Raw genomic sequence first — 18400 nt, 5'->3', positions numbered from 1 at the left:
CTCCATGTCTAATCAGCCCTGTTCAGAATGGCCCGTTTCAGAGATGTTCTTTAAATGATCATGAGCCTCTTGGTGTTCACCCCAATCCCAAGTGCACAGCAATGAAGAGCAGAAGCTCTGTTTTTTAGCCGCTTTTGCTCAGTTCTCTTTCGTCTCTATTTTGGTTTGATTCGCTTTTACTCAATACCCTTGTTCGTATATTTTTAGCACCTGTTGTGTTTGATTGGCATACTTCTAAAGTCTCGGCACTGAGGAAAATCAGGATGTAGACAGGCAAAGTACTGGAAACCAAAGATCATTATAGCCAGCAGTTTTATGAGGCTGGAGAAATCCTGGTGTTGACTTGGACCTTCAGCTGATGTTGAAGACGTCTTTAACCATTGGTGCTATGAAATATGTGTTAAACAAAAGACTGGGTGATCTGAATGACTTTATCAGATGTTTAAATAGACTCATTATCTGGGACATGTGAAGGAAATCTTCAGAGTTTCAAAGGGAAGAGCTCTTGACAAGTCCTGTCATTCTCCTCAGTGGAACGATGGCACAGCCACAAACTTCCTCAGGCACAAAAATGTGTCTTTATGTGTGTGTGTGTGTCTTTATATGCGCATGTGTGTGTATCTGTGTCTGTCTGGATCACAGCACATTGGGTGGGCCCCCGTTTAGGGACTGAAGGGTCAAGTAGACAAGGGTGATGTCCACAAGTACTGGTTATATTTCATAATTCACTCAAATAAAACATCATTACAGTCGCAGAGTTTGCCAAATGCAAGCATAAACATTACAGCATGAAGCGCCGGCTCATATTACAGCCCCAAAACGTTCCAGGTTTTAAAAGCCCATATGCTTAAACTCTTTCAATAGTGCAGACTGTCCAGGCCTTAAGCACATTGGAGAGTAAGAATGACCAATCTTGCAAACTGCCACATCCCGTGATTACTCCCAAACAGGGTTTTCTTCTCAGTTGGCAGCGTGTGAGAATGTGTGAGATGCTGATGCAGTACAAGTGGACAAATAAGTGTTTTAAAGGTCTTCCAAACCACCCCAGTTTTGGTCACAAACGACTGCTGATTGGCTGAGACGTGCAAGTCACTGAGCCTTTATGTGAAAACAAGACAAACGTCAATATTCCTGAAGTCCTTCTGAAATGGACCGAAAGGGTTTGTCGTCCGCTTAAAGAGCCGATGGACCGACCGACTTTTATTAAATGCTTTGAGACTCGTTAATGAAATATTAGATAGTAGATCCTAAATGAAATCAAAAAATGATTATCATTGATATTATGTCAAATCCAGAGATAGACAAAAATAAAATAGAGGTTAATGAAATGTAAAACTGCCATTTTAATAACTTGAGATAAGGAGGCTGACGTATAATAATAATAGTAAAGAGAATAATCTTTATGGCGGCACAGTGTCGCAGCAGGTAGTGTCGCAGTCACACAGCTCCACTGACTGTCTGTGAGGAGTTTGGTGTGTTCTCCCTGTGTCTGCGTGGGTTTCCTCTGTGAGGAGTTTGGTGTGTTCTCCCCGTGTCTGCGTGGGTTTCCTCCAGGTGACTGTCTGTGAGGAGTGTGATGTGATCTCCCTGTGTCTGCGTGGGTTTCCTCCAGGTGACTGTCTGTGAGGAGTGTGGTGTGTTCTCCTTGTGTCTGCGTGGGTTTCTTCCGGGTGATTGTCTGTAAGGAGTGTGGTGTGTTCTCCCTGTGTCTGCGTGGGGTTTCCTCCGGGTGACTGTCTGTGAGGAGTGTGTTGTGTTCTCCCTGTGTCTGCGTTGGTTTCCTCCGGGTGACTGTCTGTGAGAAGTTTGGTGTGTTCTCCCTGTGTCCGCGTGGGTTTCCTCCGGGTGCTCCGTTTTCCTCCCACAATCCAAAAACACACGTTGGTAGGTGGATTGGCGACTCAGAACTGTCCGTAGGTGTGAATCTGTGAGTGTGTGTTGCCCTGTGAAGGACTGGCGCCCCCTCCAGGGTGTATTCCCACCTTGCACCCAATGATTCCAGGTAGGCTCTGGACCCACTGTGACCCTGAACTGGATAAAGGTAACAGATAATGGGTGGATGGATAATAATCTTTATTTATATAGCACATTTAATACATAAATGCAGCACAAAGTGTTATACATTATTTCATTACAAAAAATCTAAAATATATAAACATAAACAATGCAATAATTAAAATATAATAAAAATTTAAGGTCAAACTGTAACAGGAAAAATATTGATACTGATATTTTGAGGTGCCTATGAGATAAAAAAAAAAATATATATATATATATATATATATATATAAAAGAAGCTGTTCTAATCACGTGCTGTTTTTATTTTAAATGGCTGCCAGTTATTAATACACAGTCCTGAACAACTGGGATAATTTAAACAGGTTGTTTAATACACAGTATTTAATAAGGATGTTTACACATTGAAAAGGTGTGTTTTGTATTACGGGAGCCCAAATCAGAAAACTGGAAATGTACATTTTTGCTCTATTTTTAAATATTATGAAGATAATGAAACTGTATGAGGAAGATAGGCTTAACGTTTTTTCTCTGTGAGCTGTAAGCCTGCATCTACCAGAGAGACTGACCTCTGAAATGTATCAGCAGAGAGGTATGGCCCAGATCAAAGTATGCTGCATCCAGCCAGCGCTGCAGTAGATCTGTACACCATTAACATTCCTGCACTGTCACATTCATCCCTCAGGTCAGTGGAAATCAGCCTGTGACATCTAAACTTATTTCACCTCTTTTGCTCCAGATGCTGAAAGTTCAGTGCAGAAAGTTCAGTGGCCTGTCTGAGTGCAGTGAGACCAGAAATAGGACTCTGCGGTGTGAGTGTGTAGTCAGGGAGAGAGAGAGAGAGAGAGAGAGAGAGAGAGAAAGAAAGAAACTGTCTCTGTGTCTGACTGATTAAAGAGCCCCTCCCAGAGTTCTATCAGATTCCTTTGTGTTCTTCTGCACATTCCTGTGTCCTGCAGGAAGAGGAGCTGCTTCTCATCAAGACCACTACTTTACACATCAAAGATCACCTGTTCTTCACACACACTTTACATCTCTCTTTCTCTCTCTCTCTCTCTCTCCTCTCTCTCTTCTTTCTCTCTCTCTCTCTCTCTCTCTCTCTCCACCATCTCAGATCAGATGATGGCGGAGGTTTTATAGTGAATGTGTAGGAATATGAGAAGGGGAGGGTTTTACTTAAAAAGAGTGTTTTGTTCCTTGTATCTATTTGTTTTTTGTCTCTGTGACTGTTGTTTAGGGTAAATTAAAGTATTTGAAGAGTCAAGTCTGGATCAAACACAGCAGCAGCATTTACCCCTTTTCTAAACGCCGGTTTCAGCGCCTGTTCCTTTAAATGATAATGAGCCGCTCGCTGTTCACCCCCACCCCAGGGAAACAGCAGTGAGAAGCGAGGAGCAGAAGCTCTGTTTTTTTAGCTGTTTTCGCTTGGTTCTTTCTTCTCCGTTCTCTTCTATTTTCTCAGTGTTCCTTGTGTTTGTTTGGTTCTGTTTAACCTAATCTTTGCACTCTCAAATAAACCTGGGTCCAGTGCTGTGTGTGACTGGAGACACTCAGAGGAGGAGGTGGGATAGTTCTATAGTCTCTGCACTCTATGTAGAATGCAGCACACAGTCAGAACAGCTCATTTTATCTATTTTTTTTTTTTATTTCGGCAGAGCACAAAAATTGACAGGGACTAGGAGCTTCATATCCCCACATTTTTGTGCTAATGTTTTGAAAAAGTGATTTATGTCATAACATGTCCCCTTTAGGGCGGCACGGTGGCGCAGCAGGTAGTGTCACAGTTAACAGCTCCAGGGACCTGGAGGTTGTGGGTTCGATTCCCGCTCCAGGTGACTGTCTGTGAGGAGTTGGTGTGTTGTCCGCGTGGGTTTCCTCCGGGTGCTGCGGTTTCCTCCCACAGTCCAAAACACACGTTGGTAGGTGGATTGGGGACTTAAAAAAAAAGTGTCCGTAGGTGTGAGTGAATGTGTGTGTGTGTGAGTGAATGTGTGTGTGTGTGTGTCTGTGTTGCCCTGTGAAGGACTGGCGCCCCCTCCAGGGTGTATTCCCGCCTTGCGCCCATTGATTCCAGGTAGGCTCTGGACACACCATGACCCTGAACTGGATAAGTGGTTACAGATAATGGATGGATGGATGTCCCCTTTAGAGCTGCATCTCCTACACATTTTTTTATTATGAATGGATGGGAAATTGCATAAATTAATATTGCGATTTGTTCTCTAATTCTCTAAATACAAGACAAATCAGTTTGTTGTTGCTGATATTACAGAGATGATCAAAAGTTGTTTCACAGTTTTCATAACAGGCCTTAAGATTTGCTTTTTATGATCACACTTTGCTTGCAGATTGTCACCGTTTTGATCGTTATGATCATTATTCATACGTGTTTCAGAAAGGCAATTCAAATTTAGTTCATTAGTTGTTTTCAGTTTGGTTCAATTATGTGGGTTTTTTTTCAGTTTGATGTGCTATACAAATATTTGATTCAGTGACACCACTACCTCTAAGGATTATTTAAATTAAGTAAATATTACAGCAGATATGGCACTGTTACAATTTCATTACTTACAAAACTGCATAGATTTATTTAAAACAATTCACAGGAATCATTAATCAATTTACTTTGTCCTCATTATTACACTGCAATCATTCTTAAAGCTTCTTGTATCGCTGAATTGAATCGTTGTGTAGCACATAAAATTGTATCCTACCTAATTTTCTATGAATAATCATAAAAGAATTTTTAAATCAAACTGAAAACCACTGAATTATAATTATCATTTTTCTTTTAAATACGGAGTCAGTTACTCTTTGTTGTTTTCTGATGTGTATAACTGAATGAACAGAATGATTTTGAGCCCTGCACCATGTCATATTTGCACCTCGAGCAAGAAGAGAATGGGCAATAAGTTGATTATCTAAGACATGTCCACGTCTGGCATGGCCCCGCCTGACTTCTCTGCCCACAACCCTGAATTCAACCTCATTTTACAACTTTGGGAAGAACTGGGATGCTACCTGCGAGCCAGGCCTTGGTGCCCGATGGCGGCAACCCCACCTCAACTCTTGTGGACGAGTGCATGTGAGTCAATGCTGCCAAGGTCCAACATCTGTTCTAAAGCCTTCTGAGAAGAGTGGAGACTCTATTTCCCATAACATCCCAGTGGAGGATTATATCACCACTAGATCAACATTTATTAATTTTTACAACACTCTTAACACAGTTTGCGATGCACTGGACCCGGCTTTTCAGTGGCTGTATCGCAGAGAACGCGGATGATGTTCTTTAAGTCAAAACTGATACCCGTTCAGGCCAGCAGGGCAGTGCTTTTGGGATATGAAGTTGAGATGTTTTGAGAAGGAATAAATTATATTTGGCGCTGCTGACAAACTGTTTCGCTGGCTGTCATGGATTTTGCACAAGAGAATAGAAGATCTTGCGCTGTTTAGTTTCAATGAAAAATACTTGGCCTGAACTGTAAAGCCACGCCGAGTCGGACAGAGCACATTCACTTTGTCTTACTCAGTGAATGAGCTGAGCTGCCTTCTAGTCAATGGCCAAACAGAGACAGGTGCTTCCTGTTTCTGGAAGGCTCTCTCTCTCTCTCTCTCTCTCTCTCTCTCTCTCTCTCTCTTTCCATTCAGTCCCATTTCATTATATCATTTTTATGTTACGCTCACCCTGAACACTTGAAATTACACTGCCAGTAAGATGTGTCATTTCTGTGTGAAATAGTTAAATAAATAGCCTCTGCTGTTTTTAACTTTGGATATTATTCCACTGATCATTTTTAGAGAAATTTCAGTTGAGGTAGCGTGATAAGCAAGAGCTAACGAACCAGAGGAACGTAAACCGATATCGTACCTGAGAGAATATGCTTAATATAGCATCTCTGTGTGTTGCTGAATCTGCTTTTTTGTGACTAGAATCAGTCTGCTCCAGTGGACTTCATTCCCACTTCTTAAGAGGCAAGGCTCTGTGGTGCATGAATCAAGGCACCTGACTCAGCTCTTCAGCTAATTCATCACCTGCAGTCTGAGATAAATCGAGGCGCTGGAGTCGAGGAAAGCTTTAAACAGGGGTCGGAATGTTTTGGTCTGAGAGTGAGGAGAGACTGCAGTGCAGTTTTAAAGCCCCTGCATGTCTCTGCCATTCCAATGTCTGGCATTTAATACTTTTGATACAGATACAATATTGTGCAAGACCGACACCTGAGAAAATTTGATTCAAAAGCCATTTATCAGAGCAAAAAGTGTTTATGTTTTTGTTCAATCAATGAATAAATACATCCACCCCTTGTGGTAGTCCGGTATTATTTGAGGTTTTCATTCCATTTAAAATGTAACGAATTCATACGATCAAGGAGAACATCTGGAAACAAACTTTGTTCTTCACACTCACTTATTTTTTAGAAAAAAATAATTTTACTGCGGGAACATGTTGTCATTCATTCATTCATTGTCTGTAAGCGCTTATCCAGTTCAGGGTCGCAGTGGGTCCAGAGTCTACCTGGAATCACTGGGCACAAGGGAGGAACACACCCTGGAGGGGGCGCCAGTCGCTCACAGGGCAACACACACTGACCCATTCACACAAACTCACACCTACGGACACTTTTGAGTCGCCAATCCACCTACCAACGTGTGTTTTTGGACCTTGGGAGGAAACCGGAGCACCCGGAGGAAACCCACACAGACACTGGGAGAACACACCAAACTCCTCACAGACAGTCACCCGGAGCAGGAATCGAACCCACAACCTCGAGGTCCCTGGAGCTGTGTGACTGCGACACTAGCTGCTGCTCTCCACCGTGCCGCCAAGAACATGTTGTATCTGTTGTAATTATATATAATTGTATACTAGCACCACACTTATTGAGAACATTATTTTATTTTAATATTACTTATCATCTTAGGTGCTTGAGCACTGCACTGTAATTGTATAAAAGGATTTTAAAAGAATTCAAAGCTCTTTATAGGAGGCTATTTAAAATTAAGGAATGTGTTTTAACATGTGTCTAGTTTTAAAGGGCTTCAGTTAAAATGAAATGAAGTCCAGTCGCTAAAATTTCTTCCCATCAAAGGTTGCAACTTTATAAAGTCAGTATAGTGGAATTTAGCTGACACCTACAATAATAGTTTAAAGTCAATATTTTCAACAATATTTATTGTCAGTTTTAATAGGAGTAGGAAAAAGGTAGGAGACTTTTAACTCACAGAGTAATCAAAGATCAGCTGAAGGGCAAACGTTGAAAGAAATTAAGATTGACGCTTTAGAAAACGGTAAATATAAAGAGAGCCTCTTTAAGACAATGTGCAAAAAGAGCTGTTATTGATTCGGATTCTTTTATTTTTAAATTTATTTATTACATTTTTTAGTTCAGAATTCTGCATCAACTTTCTTTGTTTCGGAGCAGGTCAGGCTGTCCTCATCCTCACGTTCCTCTTGCTCTTTCTAGTGAACTGGTCACACAGTGTAAACAAAACTGTTAGCATAGCAACTGGATTAGCTGGTAATGCTATCTGCTGCAATGAAATTATGCTCCATGAACCTTTTTTTCTGATTAATTTATCAAAAACTGGTCACAGATCTTAATTGGAACATCGAGGTCTGCCGTTTGGTGATGCCTTTACGATCCCAGTGTTAATGACTGAGCTTATTATTTATTTGAAAATGTAAATGTATACTGTTTTTGGATAAAACCACATTTTAAAATGCTGTTCTGAAACTAGCGCGAACGTTTTAGAAAGTGATCTTTTAAACATCTACCAGCCCAGTCTGAAATCTCATTCCCTCTCCCTACTTTAATTTGCAGGTCCTAAAGTCTGTGATGTTGTTCCCCACAATCGAGCGCATGGCCTGTAGTCCTCAGGGTCATGTCATGACTCCTGTGCTTTGCAGGCTGCGCTATGCCTTCTACCTGCCAATATTCCTGCTCTCACTTCTGCCGGAGAGGCTGAAGGCCGGCATGGTCCAGCTGGCCCTGAGGAACGTGTACTCCCTGGACCCCACCAACATCCCAGCCGTTATCAGCTTGATCAATGTAGACTGTGTTGGTAAGTCTTGCCTTCGCTAGCACATTCTCCTCCAACTGAGATGAATGCTTGGGTCGTCACTGCAACATCAGTCAAAAAAGAGTCTTGCCAAGAATGAAACGCTCTGAAATATATTCTTGAAATAGGTTCTCATAAACTGCCCCCGTCTTGAATGTCTTTTCTACGCAGACCTCATTTATTAGCAAACATTCAAGATGTTTCTGTGTCTGTGACCCCGGCCGCTTAGATGGACATTCCCCAGAATGATTGCAGTGATGGAGAGTGGATGAACTTTTTATACTCTCACTTACCGTGATGAATGCCGGAGATGTCATCGCAACATCAGTTAAAAAGGAAGCCTGCCAAGAGTGAAACATTCAAAAATATGTTCTTGACACTCCTTATAAAGTGCCCTTGTCTTGAATATAGAAGTGGCCCACATTTTATTTATTACGAGTCTAAATTCTATTGCAAGATATGTCTGGAGCCATAGCTACAGTGGACTCCCTCCAAAATATCTCTGCGCTGATGGTGAGTTTGAATCATTTCTTTAGGCCAGTGAAATCTAAATTAAGAAACAGTAGTCTATCTGGCCTGATAAGGCTTGATAAGTGAAGGACAATAACATTTGGACACATTGGCTTTTACCCATAGATACTCGTGAAAGTGCGATAAACCATAATTTCATCACTAAAGCTTATTACTGAGGGATTTAAACTCCGGTTTCTTTCAATATCAGCCTTTCAAAGGCTCTACTCCTCTGTTTCTTCCTCTGATAAGAGGCATATTAGCATTTGTGATGGGCCTCGTAAATGAAAAGATCGTCTGAGTGGCAGCCAAGCGAGCAGTGTTTCCCAGTGCACGGAATAAAGTTTTATTTATTCAAACTCTTATCTAATCTTCAGGGCTTTCCGTTCGCTGGGTAATGGTGCAGATGAAGTGTTGTGAGTAGGAGTAATTAAGAGTCTTCTCCTCCGCCGGGAGCAGACCTGCACGGCTCGTTCTGTCTCTCTAGGTGAAAGGCAGAGTGTTTTCCCTGTCTGTCCTGGGAGGTGGATGATTGATACTGTGATGGCTGTAGAGCCTCTGCCAAAGAGGCCTCAGCAGAGCATTAGAGTGAGTTCAGTTCTCTCTCTCTCTCTCTCTCTCTCTCTCTCTCTCTCTCTTTCTCTCTCTCTCTCTCTCCCTGCTGAGGCTTAGATCTTCACCCCCACTGCACTCATAAGCATGCTTTTAATCATTTAGCACTTCCCGCCTATCGTCATTTGGGATTACAGTTTTCTCCTCAACCTCTTGTTTTTTTCGGTTGAACAAAATCTTTGAGAGGGTTCAGTTTCTTCCACTTGTAATTAAAAGTATTAGATGGTCACGTTAAATATGAGCAAAAGTTTGAATGTTTTTTAATTGTTTGTTGTCTTTTTATTATTTTTTTTATGTGTGGTGTTATTTGTTATTTTAAAATATATTAGGGGTACAATTTTCTTTTACGTATAATTGTAATTCAAAACTCAAAATTTCTCCAGCTGTTTTGTCACTGTTGCATTGTCTACATTTGTGGGTAAATGCAATTCTCTCTGGGTTGTTTACGTTCAGGATCTCCGCATTTTTAAGCTGGAATGTTATTTTTGAACAGAAAACAACTGTTATTTGTACGAGGCTGAAGTTGAGCTTCTCTGTAAGTTTTTATTCACTGTTTGAATTGCCACAAAAACTCATTTGTAACTCGAGTAGAGTAGCTTAGTAGCACTTTCGGTGATGCAGTTTGCAGTCTCCCAAATTTAGGGAACTTTCCATTTTAAGGGATCTGACACTGCAAAATTAAGTCAATGTTACCCCCCTGCGGAGCAGGAATAGAGCAATATCCTTATCTCGGTTCATGCTTTTTGATGTTTGTTTTCTCAGTTGTCTAAAAGAACGATAGCTGCCTTTTCCCTCCCGTGAGCAGAGAGAAAGAGAAAGCCTAGCATACCTAAAAATCCAATAGTTTGAAAAAAGTAAGGGCTACTCATCACTGCATTCGTTATATCCCACTTCTCCTACCATTGAGCCACTGCTTTTAAAAGACTTTGTGTGTTTGTGGATCTGATTTGTTCCCTTACCTTCATCTGTAAAAAAAAAAAATCTGCCCACACTCTGAGCCTAGCATTACACACATAATTAATAGAGAGTTGACCGATTTAGTTAAGAAGCCATGTTGATATTGGATGGAGCTTCCAGGGTAATTTTAAGGATTTATTTGTTTGGAAATCCTATTCCTTGAAATGGGAGAATGCTGAGGCTCTCATGTTAGCTGCGTGTTAAATACCCACACCTGTGTTCAGCATGTATATACTGTGTAGAAACTAATGAAGCAAGCCCCTCTCCATGGTCCATAGGGAGAACTGCTATTAAGAAGACTTCAATGAGTCCCGTCACCAAAATAGTCCAAAATGGTGCTGTTTTCATGACATAACATTGTCTGAGGAATGAGTATTGTCAGCGTTTTCTGTCGTGTTGTGACCTTGCACTTTTCCCAGACAGTGACAGATTTGATATAAAACAGTTGGCTGTTTTTCTTGCCCTCTCGGTTGACCCAGAATGGAGGTCAGGAGGTCCCTGTATTGGCTCTCTCACAGTGTGTGAAACCAGAGCACCACTGCTAGAGATTTGTTTTCTCAACCGGAGCAGAACGTAGTTAACATTGGCCTGAAATGTGGGCCAGTGGCCACACTCAGACTTCCTACCTGCCACTTGGCTCAGACTAACTACACGTCTTTTCACTTTCCTCTTACAGACACCTGTTTGTGATGCTGATCAGTTTTCTTTAAAATTAAGGTGATATAGATTTAGTTGTAGTCTTAGTCTTTTACAAAATTGGTATTAGCTTTAGTCCCAGTTTAGTAATGTAGTTATTGTTAGTTTTAGCCTAGTTTTAGACGACAAGAACCTAAAATAATTTACTCTAATTGTAGCCCATTACGTCAAAAAAAGCCTAAATTTACAATGGGCCAACACGGTAGAGCAACAGGTAGTGTCCCTATCACACAGCTTCAGGGTCCTAGGGTTGTGGGTTCGAACCCTGCTCCGGGTGACTGTGAGGAGTTGTGTTCTCCCTGTGTCCGCATGGGTTTCCTCCGGGTGCTCCGGTTTCCTCCCACAGTCCAAAAAACACACGTTGGTAGGTTGATTGGCGACTTAAGTGTCCATAGGTGTGAGTGTGTGAGTGAATGTGTGTGTTGCCCTGTGAAGGACTGGCGCCTCCTCCAGGGTGTGTTCCCGCCTTGTGCGCAATGATTCCAGGTAGGCTCTGGACCCACCGCGACCCTGAACTGGATAAGGGTTACGGATAATGAATGAATGAGTCTTTCATGTTATCATTTGGTTTTTATTAGTTGATGAAAAGTGCAAAATATTTTCTCATAGTTCTTATATTTTTATTTATTTCTTTTTTAGTTTTTGTTGCGAAAAATAGGTCAGTGTTTTTTTTTGTTTTTTTTTTGTCGTTTGAATAAACCTATGTAATGGTGTAAAAAGTACTCTTGTGTTAATATTAGATTTCTATCCACTCTTCAGTAGAGCAGAATTTCAGAGAAATGCCCTATGGGGCATCATCTCCACTCTGACTCAGAGGAGGGCATCTGGAAGGTAATTTCACACAGTGGCAGTTACACAACAGGAAACTGGAGCTTCTTCTGTGAAGCCCAGATCCATTGCTTCACAGGACTTAATGCGACTGTAGTGGGGAACGAAAACAAATATGAATTTTGATTCTTCGTCTTACAGGAGCTACACTTCTGTTCTTAAGAGAGAAGACCCAATTACCCTTCAATAATCAACAGTTTTATTATATTAAATATGTATAGTTCATTCATTTCCACTGTCTGTGCTCTTATCAAAATGTTGTAATACCAAAACACTTTCTGTGACAATTATCAAAATGGAATACTTTTTTCAAAAAAACACAGATCAGCCTTTTCTAAAAATAACCTAGTTTCTCCACAGTATTTCTCCTGACCATACAGAAGCACTTTATAGAGCTACAGTTATATACTGTAGTCCATCTGTTGGTTTGTTTTGTTACTTTGTTAACCCCTTCATCCTGTTCTTCAGTGGTCAAGACCCCTATAGGACCACCACAGTGGATCATTCTTAGTGCTCCAGTGACACTGAGGTGTTGATGATGTGTTGTGCTGGTACAAGTGGATCAGGCAAAGCAGTGACGCTGGAGTTTTTAGTGTCCACTCACTGTCCACCCCATTAGACACATATAGCTTGTTCGTCCACCAAAGTCAGAGACAATGGCTCGTCTGTCGCTGCACAGTGTGTGTTTGTTGTCCTCTAGTCATTCATCAGTGGACACGGGATGCTGTTGGCTGGATATTTTTGGTTGGTAAGAGTGACCGTGAGAAGTTTAAAAATTCCAATAGTACTGCTGTGTCCAATCCAGTCATATAAAATATATAGATATAGCTTAAATTATAGCTTAATTTACACATTGCAACTTACAAAGAAAATAGCCACAAGCTAGAATCAAGGTGCAGTTTAAATACCTCTCCCCTCAACTGAAAACACAACACCCAAGTGCACTCAGAAGATCAAAATGAGGGGGGCATTTGGACTGAAATACATTCACTGTTTTGAAGTAACTCTAGAATGTCATTTTAAAGTTGGCCACACAGATTCCTGATTTTACACACTGTGGAATGTTTTGTCCTTTTGAATGATATTGCGAATTTGTCCCCTTATGAACTCTTGTCCGTAGGCAAAGCTGTGCTGAGATCCACAAAACATACACTTTGCTAGCTCCGGGGAACTCTGAAATTCCTCAGGTGGTCTTGGCTCTGTGTCTTTATCCAAGTGTAATTTCCCCATTTGGACTGCCTTTGTGCTGTTACATGGCAATTGAATCATTGTCTTTACCATCAGTGGCCTTTGTAATACCCTGATTAGTTGACTGCTGTGTACTGCAAACTGACCACAGTAGTTGTTTGAGCACAGGTGCTATTTGTCTTGGAGAAAAAGCCACAAGCCACAAAGAGGTGCAACCCCAGTCAGCTTTCAGCTACAATTAAAAAGTGACGATGGATGAGGCGCATGAAATCCAAGGCATGAAATGTATGCATATTTCAATAATTTTATGGAATTGCATTCCTCTAAACACCAGTAGGACTCTGTGAGGTTGTAATAATTCATTTGCCACCCTAGGAGGGAGGATGCTGGAGGTGCATTCTGGACATGTGCACAGGCGTCAAAACTCCAAACTTTAGCAAACTAGTCCCTGTCTCCTTCTTTCTCACTCCAACTCTCTCCTACAGCTTTCAGCACCTTCTTTGGCAGGGGTTTATCATACCCATATGTCCAGTATGTAGGGGCTCGGGCCACAGTGGTACTATATATCTTGCCCACTCATGTTGGTAGAAAAAGGTTCTGCATCATGTTCTGCCATAGAACTGAAGTGAAGGGAAAAAAAATGATCTGTTTCTTCTTTAATGGATACAGAATAAAGAGGAGCGTACACTATATGGACAAAGGTATTGGGACAAGACTCCTAATCACTGAAAGACCTCACTGAATTTCAGTGTGTTGCTGTAGAAGGACGACACATATGTACCAAGTGACTTTCTGAAATATCCTCTTACCCAGTAATTCCACAATCAGCCACATATTATTGATAATTGGAAGCCTTTAGGAACCACAGCAACTCATCCACAAAGTGGCAGACCATCAAAACTTACAGAGCTAAGGCCCACAGTGTGGAAAATTTGCATACAAAACCTGCTGTTAGAGCTGCGAAGGGGTAACCAACTCCGAAATGTTCAGAAATCAGCGGCTTCACAAATTGAATTTTAAGACAAACTAACTTCAACAAGTGACTTCTGTGTTCATGCGAAAAGTCTTTCTATACATAATATAAACAAATATAAATGTTTTCTTAAAATGATTGATCAGGCTTGACTAATTTTATATGCAGCTCTGTCCATGACATCAGTCAAAGTTTTTTGAGGCTTGGTCACTTCTGTGGTGTCCTCTGTGATTTCAGGAGGTGAGTCAGCATGTGCGTGCATTTGTGTGTCTCCTCTACCTCTTGTGTCTGATGTTAAATGGCTGCATGTGTGTGGATGTGTAAATTGGGTTGGAATGCTGTGTCCTGCCAAACCCCCAGCCCAGACACCCCCCTGGAGATAAGTGAGATAGAGCAGGGGATGTCTCGCACATCACTGCCCCAAGACTGGCATACTCAGACCCTCACTACATCTGCTCTCTTCTCTCCTCTTCTCTTCTCTTCTCTTCTCTTCTCTTCTCTTCTCTGCTCTTCTCTTCTCTCTTTTGTTCCATTGGCTTCTGTCCTTTCACTTTTCTTTTTTCTTTTCTCAACTCTTCTGTTATCTTCTCTCCTCTTCACTTTTCTCTTTTCTTCTCTTCTTTTCTCTTAACTCTTGTCCTCTATTGACTTCTGAGCTTTTATCTTCTTTTCTCTTCTTTTCCATTTTCATCAGTTCTGTTTTATCATTTCTCTTCTCTTCTGTCCTTTTCCCTTTTATCTTTTCTTCTCTTTCCTCTTCTTTTCCCTTTCCTCTATTCTCTTCAGTTCTTTTAATTTCTCTTCTTCTCTTTTCTTTTCTTCTCTGTTGACTTCAGTCCTTTTATCCTCTTTCATTTTCTCTTCTATTCAGTTCTTTTATGTCTTTTTCTCATCTCTTTTCTTCAGAAGCTTCGGTGGTTTGATTTTTTTAGTTGTATTTTAGCTTTGAGGTTTCATATTAGATCTCTTCTTTTTTTTCACTTCAGCATATTAAAATATTTATTTACATTTGCATTTTGAAAATTTATTACATGTAATTAAGCTGAATGTGAACATATACAGATGTCATCTGTCATAATTTTAACATGTCCATCCAACATTGGAAATGTAAAAAAAAAAAAAACTAATTTTACTGATAAACAATAAATAGTTTTAGAAGATACAGGTATAAAAGACTCTTAACAACCCTGCAAGAGCTGATGGACCACCAACTTTCTCCATCAGATAAACAGCACTTAAAGCTGTCGTCTTTGAGAGATTGGAGTGAAGCAATCTCCTCTCCACTTCAGATGTGAAAAAGAAGTCCTCTGTGAAAAAAAATCTTCTGTGAAACGTACTTTGAGGAGACAGTTCAAAGCTGTGGTTTGGAACGAATGCATAGGTCTCATGAAGCCTTTACTGAGAAAAGGAAGTAGACATAAAGAACATTTGCAAATCAGAGCATTAGCTGGTGTTCTCTGAACAATAGACTGACCACCCCAGACTCCAGACCCCTTCATCATTGAATGTGTTTGGGATTACTAAGCGTGTAAGAAGTGGAAAATGCAAGCAAATTTTAAGAGGTTTGAAAATTATTCATGCAAATTTCCAAAAGAACGAACACTGCAATGAAGGCACCTGTTTGACACACTCAATGCTGAACAACAAAAATATACTTGGACTGTGTGGCCATTTTGACTTAAAAAAAAAAGTAGTTTGTGACTTTTAAAAGTGTATAATCAGTAAGATGCTTTATACTGTCAATAAAATAAAGATGTCTGCAAAAATGCACTGCTGCAATGGCCGGTCTGTGAAAGCACTTCTATTACTCTTCTGGAGACTATTCTGAAGATTATTCTGACTTTCTAACCTGTCTGAACATTTTTTTAATCTTCAACCCAACAGTATTGATTTCTGAGAAAACCTAAAACAGAACAAGGTCAACCACCTCACTGCAGTTGTCTTAAGATCCATGGTTTAATTATTCCACCCATTTTAGCCTTACACTACTCCGCATTCAAATTGGCCTTGTTTGAGTGTTACACAACTGAGGTCCTGCAGTAAACACTGAGCTTGATGTTGATCTAATGCAGTATTTCTACCGTTCAGAAGACGTGCGTATACTGAATGAAAAAGTGCATATACTGAGTGCCGACAGACAGCGGCCAACCTAAATACCCTGAAAAGCTTTGAAATGACTGTGATGTTTGGAGTGAAGGAGACTTCCTTGTTTTGACATGTGCCCCACTCCCTAAGAAATAGCACACAGTTATTTGGAATATGTTTTTTTGAGGCCAGAAGCATTAAAGAGTATTTTGTACCATATTTACACTGTGTTTCTAACCTTTGGAAGCACGGTTATTTCAGACTTCTTTTATTGTTTGAAATTAAAGCAAACATAAAGAGTCAAAGTATAGGCTTGAGCTATATAGGATTTAAGTCAAATTTGCAAATGTGTGCATAATTATTTAGAAGTCATATATAAAATATATAAAAATACTAAGTGTTATATTAACTCTGGGCAGCTTTGGCATAATGGTTAGAGACTGGGCTTGTTACCAGAAGGTTACTGGTTCAATCCCCAGGACTGGCAGGAACATACATGGCTGCCCACCACTGTGTGTGTGTGTGTGTGTTCACTGCCACAAATGGGTTTAAAATGCCAAAAATGCTGTTGAACATCGGTGTATAGCAGTGTTGATTAGTGTAAAATGTTGTTTTTCCACAGAATTACAAAGCCACAGAATTAGTTAAAGCTTTGCTTAATTGTCTTTTTTTTGTCAAAGTTATAATTGTTATACACTCTAGTAGGCCCTGCTTTGTCTGATCCACACGTACCAGCGGAGCAAACACTGAAAAACCATCACCACATCAGCGCCGTTGCAGCACTGATAAAGACCACCACCCAAATCTCTTTCTTTGCTCTGTGATGGATCTGTGTTGGTCCTGACCATGGAAGAGCAGGGTGAAAGTTTTTTTTTTTTTAAGTATGCAGAACCACAGAGAGACTACAGTGTGTAATTGTAGAATTACAAAGTGCTCCTTTATGGTCAGAGGAGCTATTAAAATGGACAGTGAGTGCAGATACATGGTAGGTGTTCCTAATCCAGTGATAGTTTAGTGTAGATAATGGTTATTAAAACAGTCCAAAAGATTTTCATACACATTCATCAGACTCAGATTTCAGGTTTATTCTATAATTCGCCTCAATCTTTCTTCCATAAATTACTCATTGTCCATTTGTGTCAAACTCTGACCTCAATCCCAGCGCTGCCCAATACTTAACCAGACTCTCAGACATTAGCAACCTTCCATCAAGAATTAACATTGGACTGCCATGTTACAGTTAATTTTCCCTTATGTAAGAGCTGTTGTTTGAATGTTGTTTTCTTTCCCTGCCTTTTGTTTGATTTAAATTTTTATTAAAGAGTGCTCTCTCCTGAGGCTTTTGACTTGGGTTTGCCAGCACCTTCTCATACAACATTTATTCTTTAATCAAGAGTATTGATGCTACAGTAAGGAATACAGGATAAAATTATAGCAAAATAATTTTTAAAATATCTCAAAATACAAAAATACAGTGTCTTTGTCTCAGAGGCACTTCAGCACATATTCCCCAAACCGCGGAAAGAGATCAGTCAGAAGAAAAATAGGCAAATATGTGTACGGGGGTCTGTAGAAGCATTGAATATGTCTTGGCTTTATTTTTTGAGAGGCTTTATTGTTTGTGCTTTTAAAACCCCTGGGGGAGCATACAAAATGGCACACTCAGGGATAATTAGGACCAGCATGGTGTTTACTTGGTTTGAGGCTTAAAATGTGTGCCATGTTTACCCATTGTGAAGCTTGGAACGAACGCTGGGTTTACTAGGCTTGAGGCTAGGAACAAATGCTGGGTTTACTAGCTTTGAGGCTAGGAATGAACGCTGGGTTTACTAGGTTTGAGGTTCGGAATGAACACTGGGTTTACAAAGTTTGAGGTTCGTAACGAACGCTGGGTTTACTAGGTTTGAGGTTTGGAACGAAGGCTGGGTTTACTAGGTTTGAGGTTTGGAACGAAGGCTGGGTTTACTAGGTTTGAGGTTTGGAACGAAGGCTGGGTTTACTAGGTTTGAGGTTCGCAACAAACACACGGTTTACTAGGTTTGAGGCTAGGAATGAACGCTGGGTTTACTAGGTTTGAAGTTCGGAATGAACACTGGGTTTACTAAGTTTGAGGTTTGTAACGAACGCCGGGTTTACTGGGTTTGAGGTTTGGAATGAAGGCTGGGTTTACTAGGTTTGAGGTTCGGAACGAACACTGGGTTTACTAGGTTTGAGGTTTGGAACGAACGCTGGGTTTACTTGGTTTAAGGGCTAGGAGCGAACACTGGGTTTACTAGGTTTGAGGTTCGCAACAAACACAGGGTTTACTAGGTTTGAGGTTCAGAATGAACGCTGGGTTTACTAGGTTTGAGGCTAGGAACGAATGATGGGTTTACTAGGTGTGAGGCTAGGAACGAGTGCTGGGTTTACTAGGTTTGAGGCTCGAAATGAACGCTGGGTTTACTAGGTTTGAGGCTCGAAACAAACGCTGGGTTTACT

At 40.7% G+C, this 18400-nt stretch overlaps 1 protein-coding gene across 5 annotated transcripts in view; it reads left to right on the top strand.

Moving 5' to 3' along the window:
* Window positions 1-18400, top strand: part of ldah (lipid droplet associated hydrolase) — a 69710-nt gene that overhangs the window by 39411 nt on the left and 11899 nt on the right. For all 5 annotated transcript variants that reach the window (XR_010804460.1, XM_066684258.1, XM_066684287.1 and 2 more), the window contains one exon: window positions 7836-8076. Coding sequence is in view for 4 of the 5 variants with exons in the window: in XM_066684258.1 (XP_066540355.1) it covers window positions 7836-8076 (241 nt within the window). In the remaining variant the exon portion in view is untranslated. The remainder of the gene's footprint in view (window positions 1-7835; window positions 8077-18400) is intronic.

Source organism: Hoplias malabaricus, chromosome 1, assembly GCF_029633855.1.
Source record: "Hoplias malabaricus isolate fHopMal1 chromosome 1, fHopMal1.hap1, whole genome shotgun sequence".
In the NCBI taxonomy this organism is placed as follows: Eukaryota; Metazoa; Chordata; class Actinopteri; order Characiformes; family Erythrinidae; genus Hoplias; species Hoplias malabaricus.
Note: the sequence above shows the minus strand (reverse complement) of the source record. Positions and strands in the feature narration are given on the sequence as shown.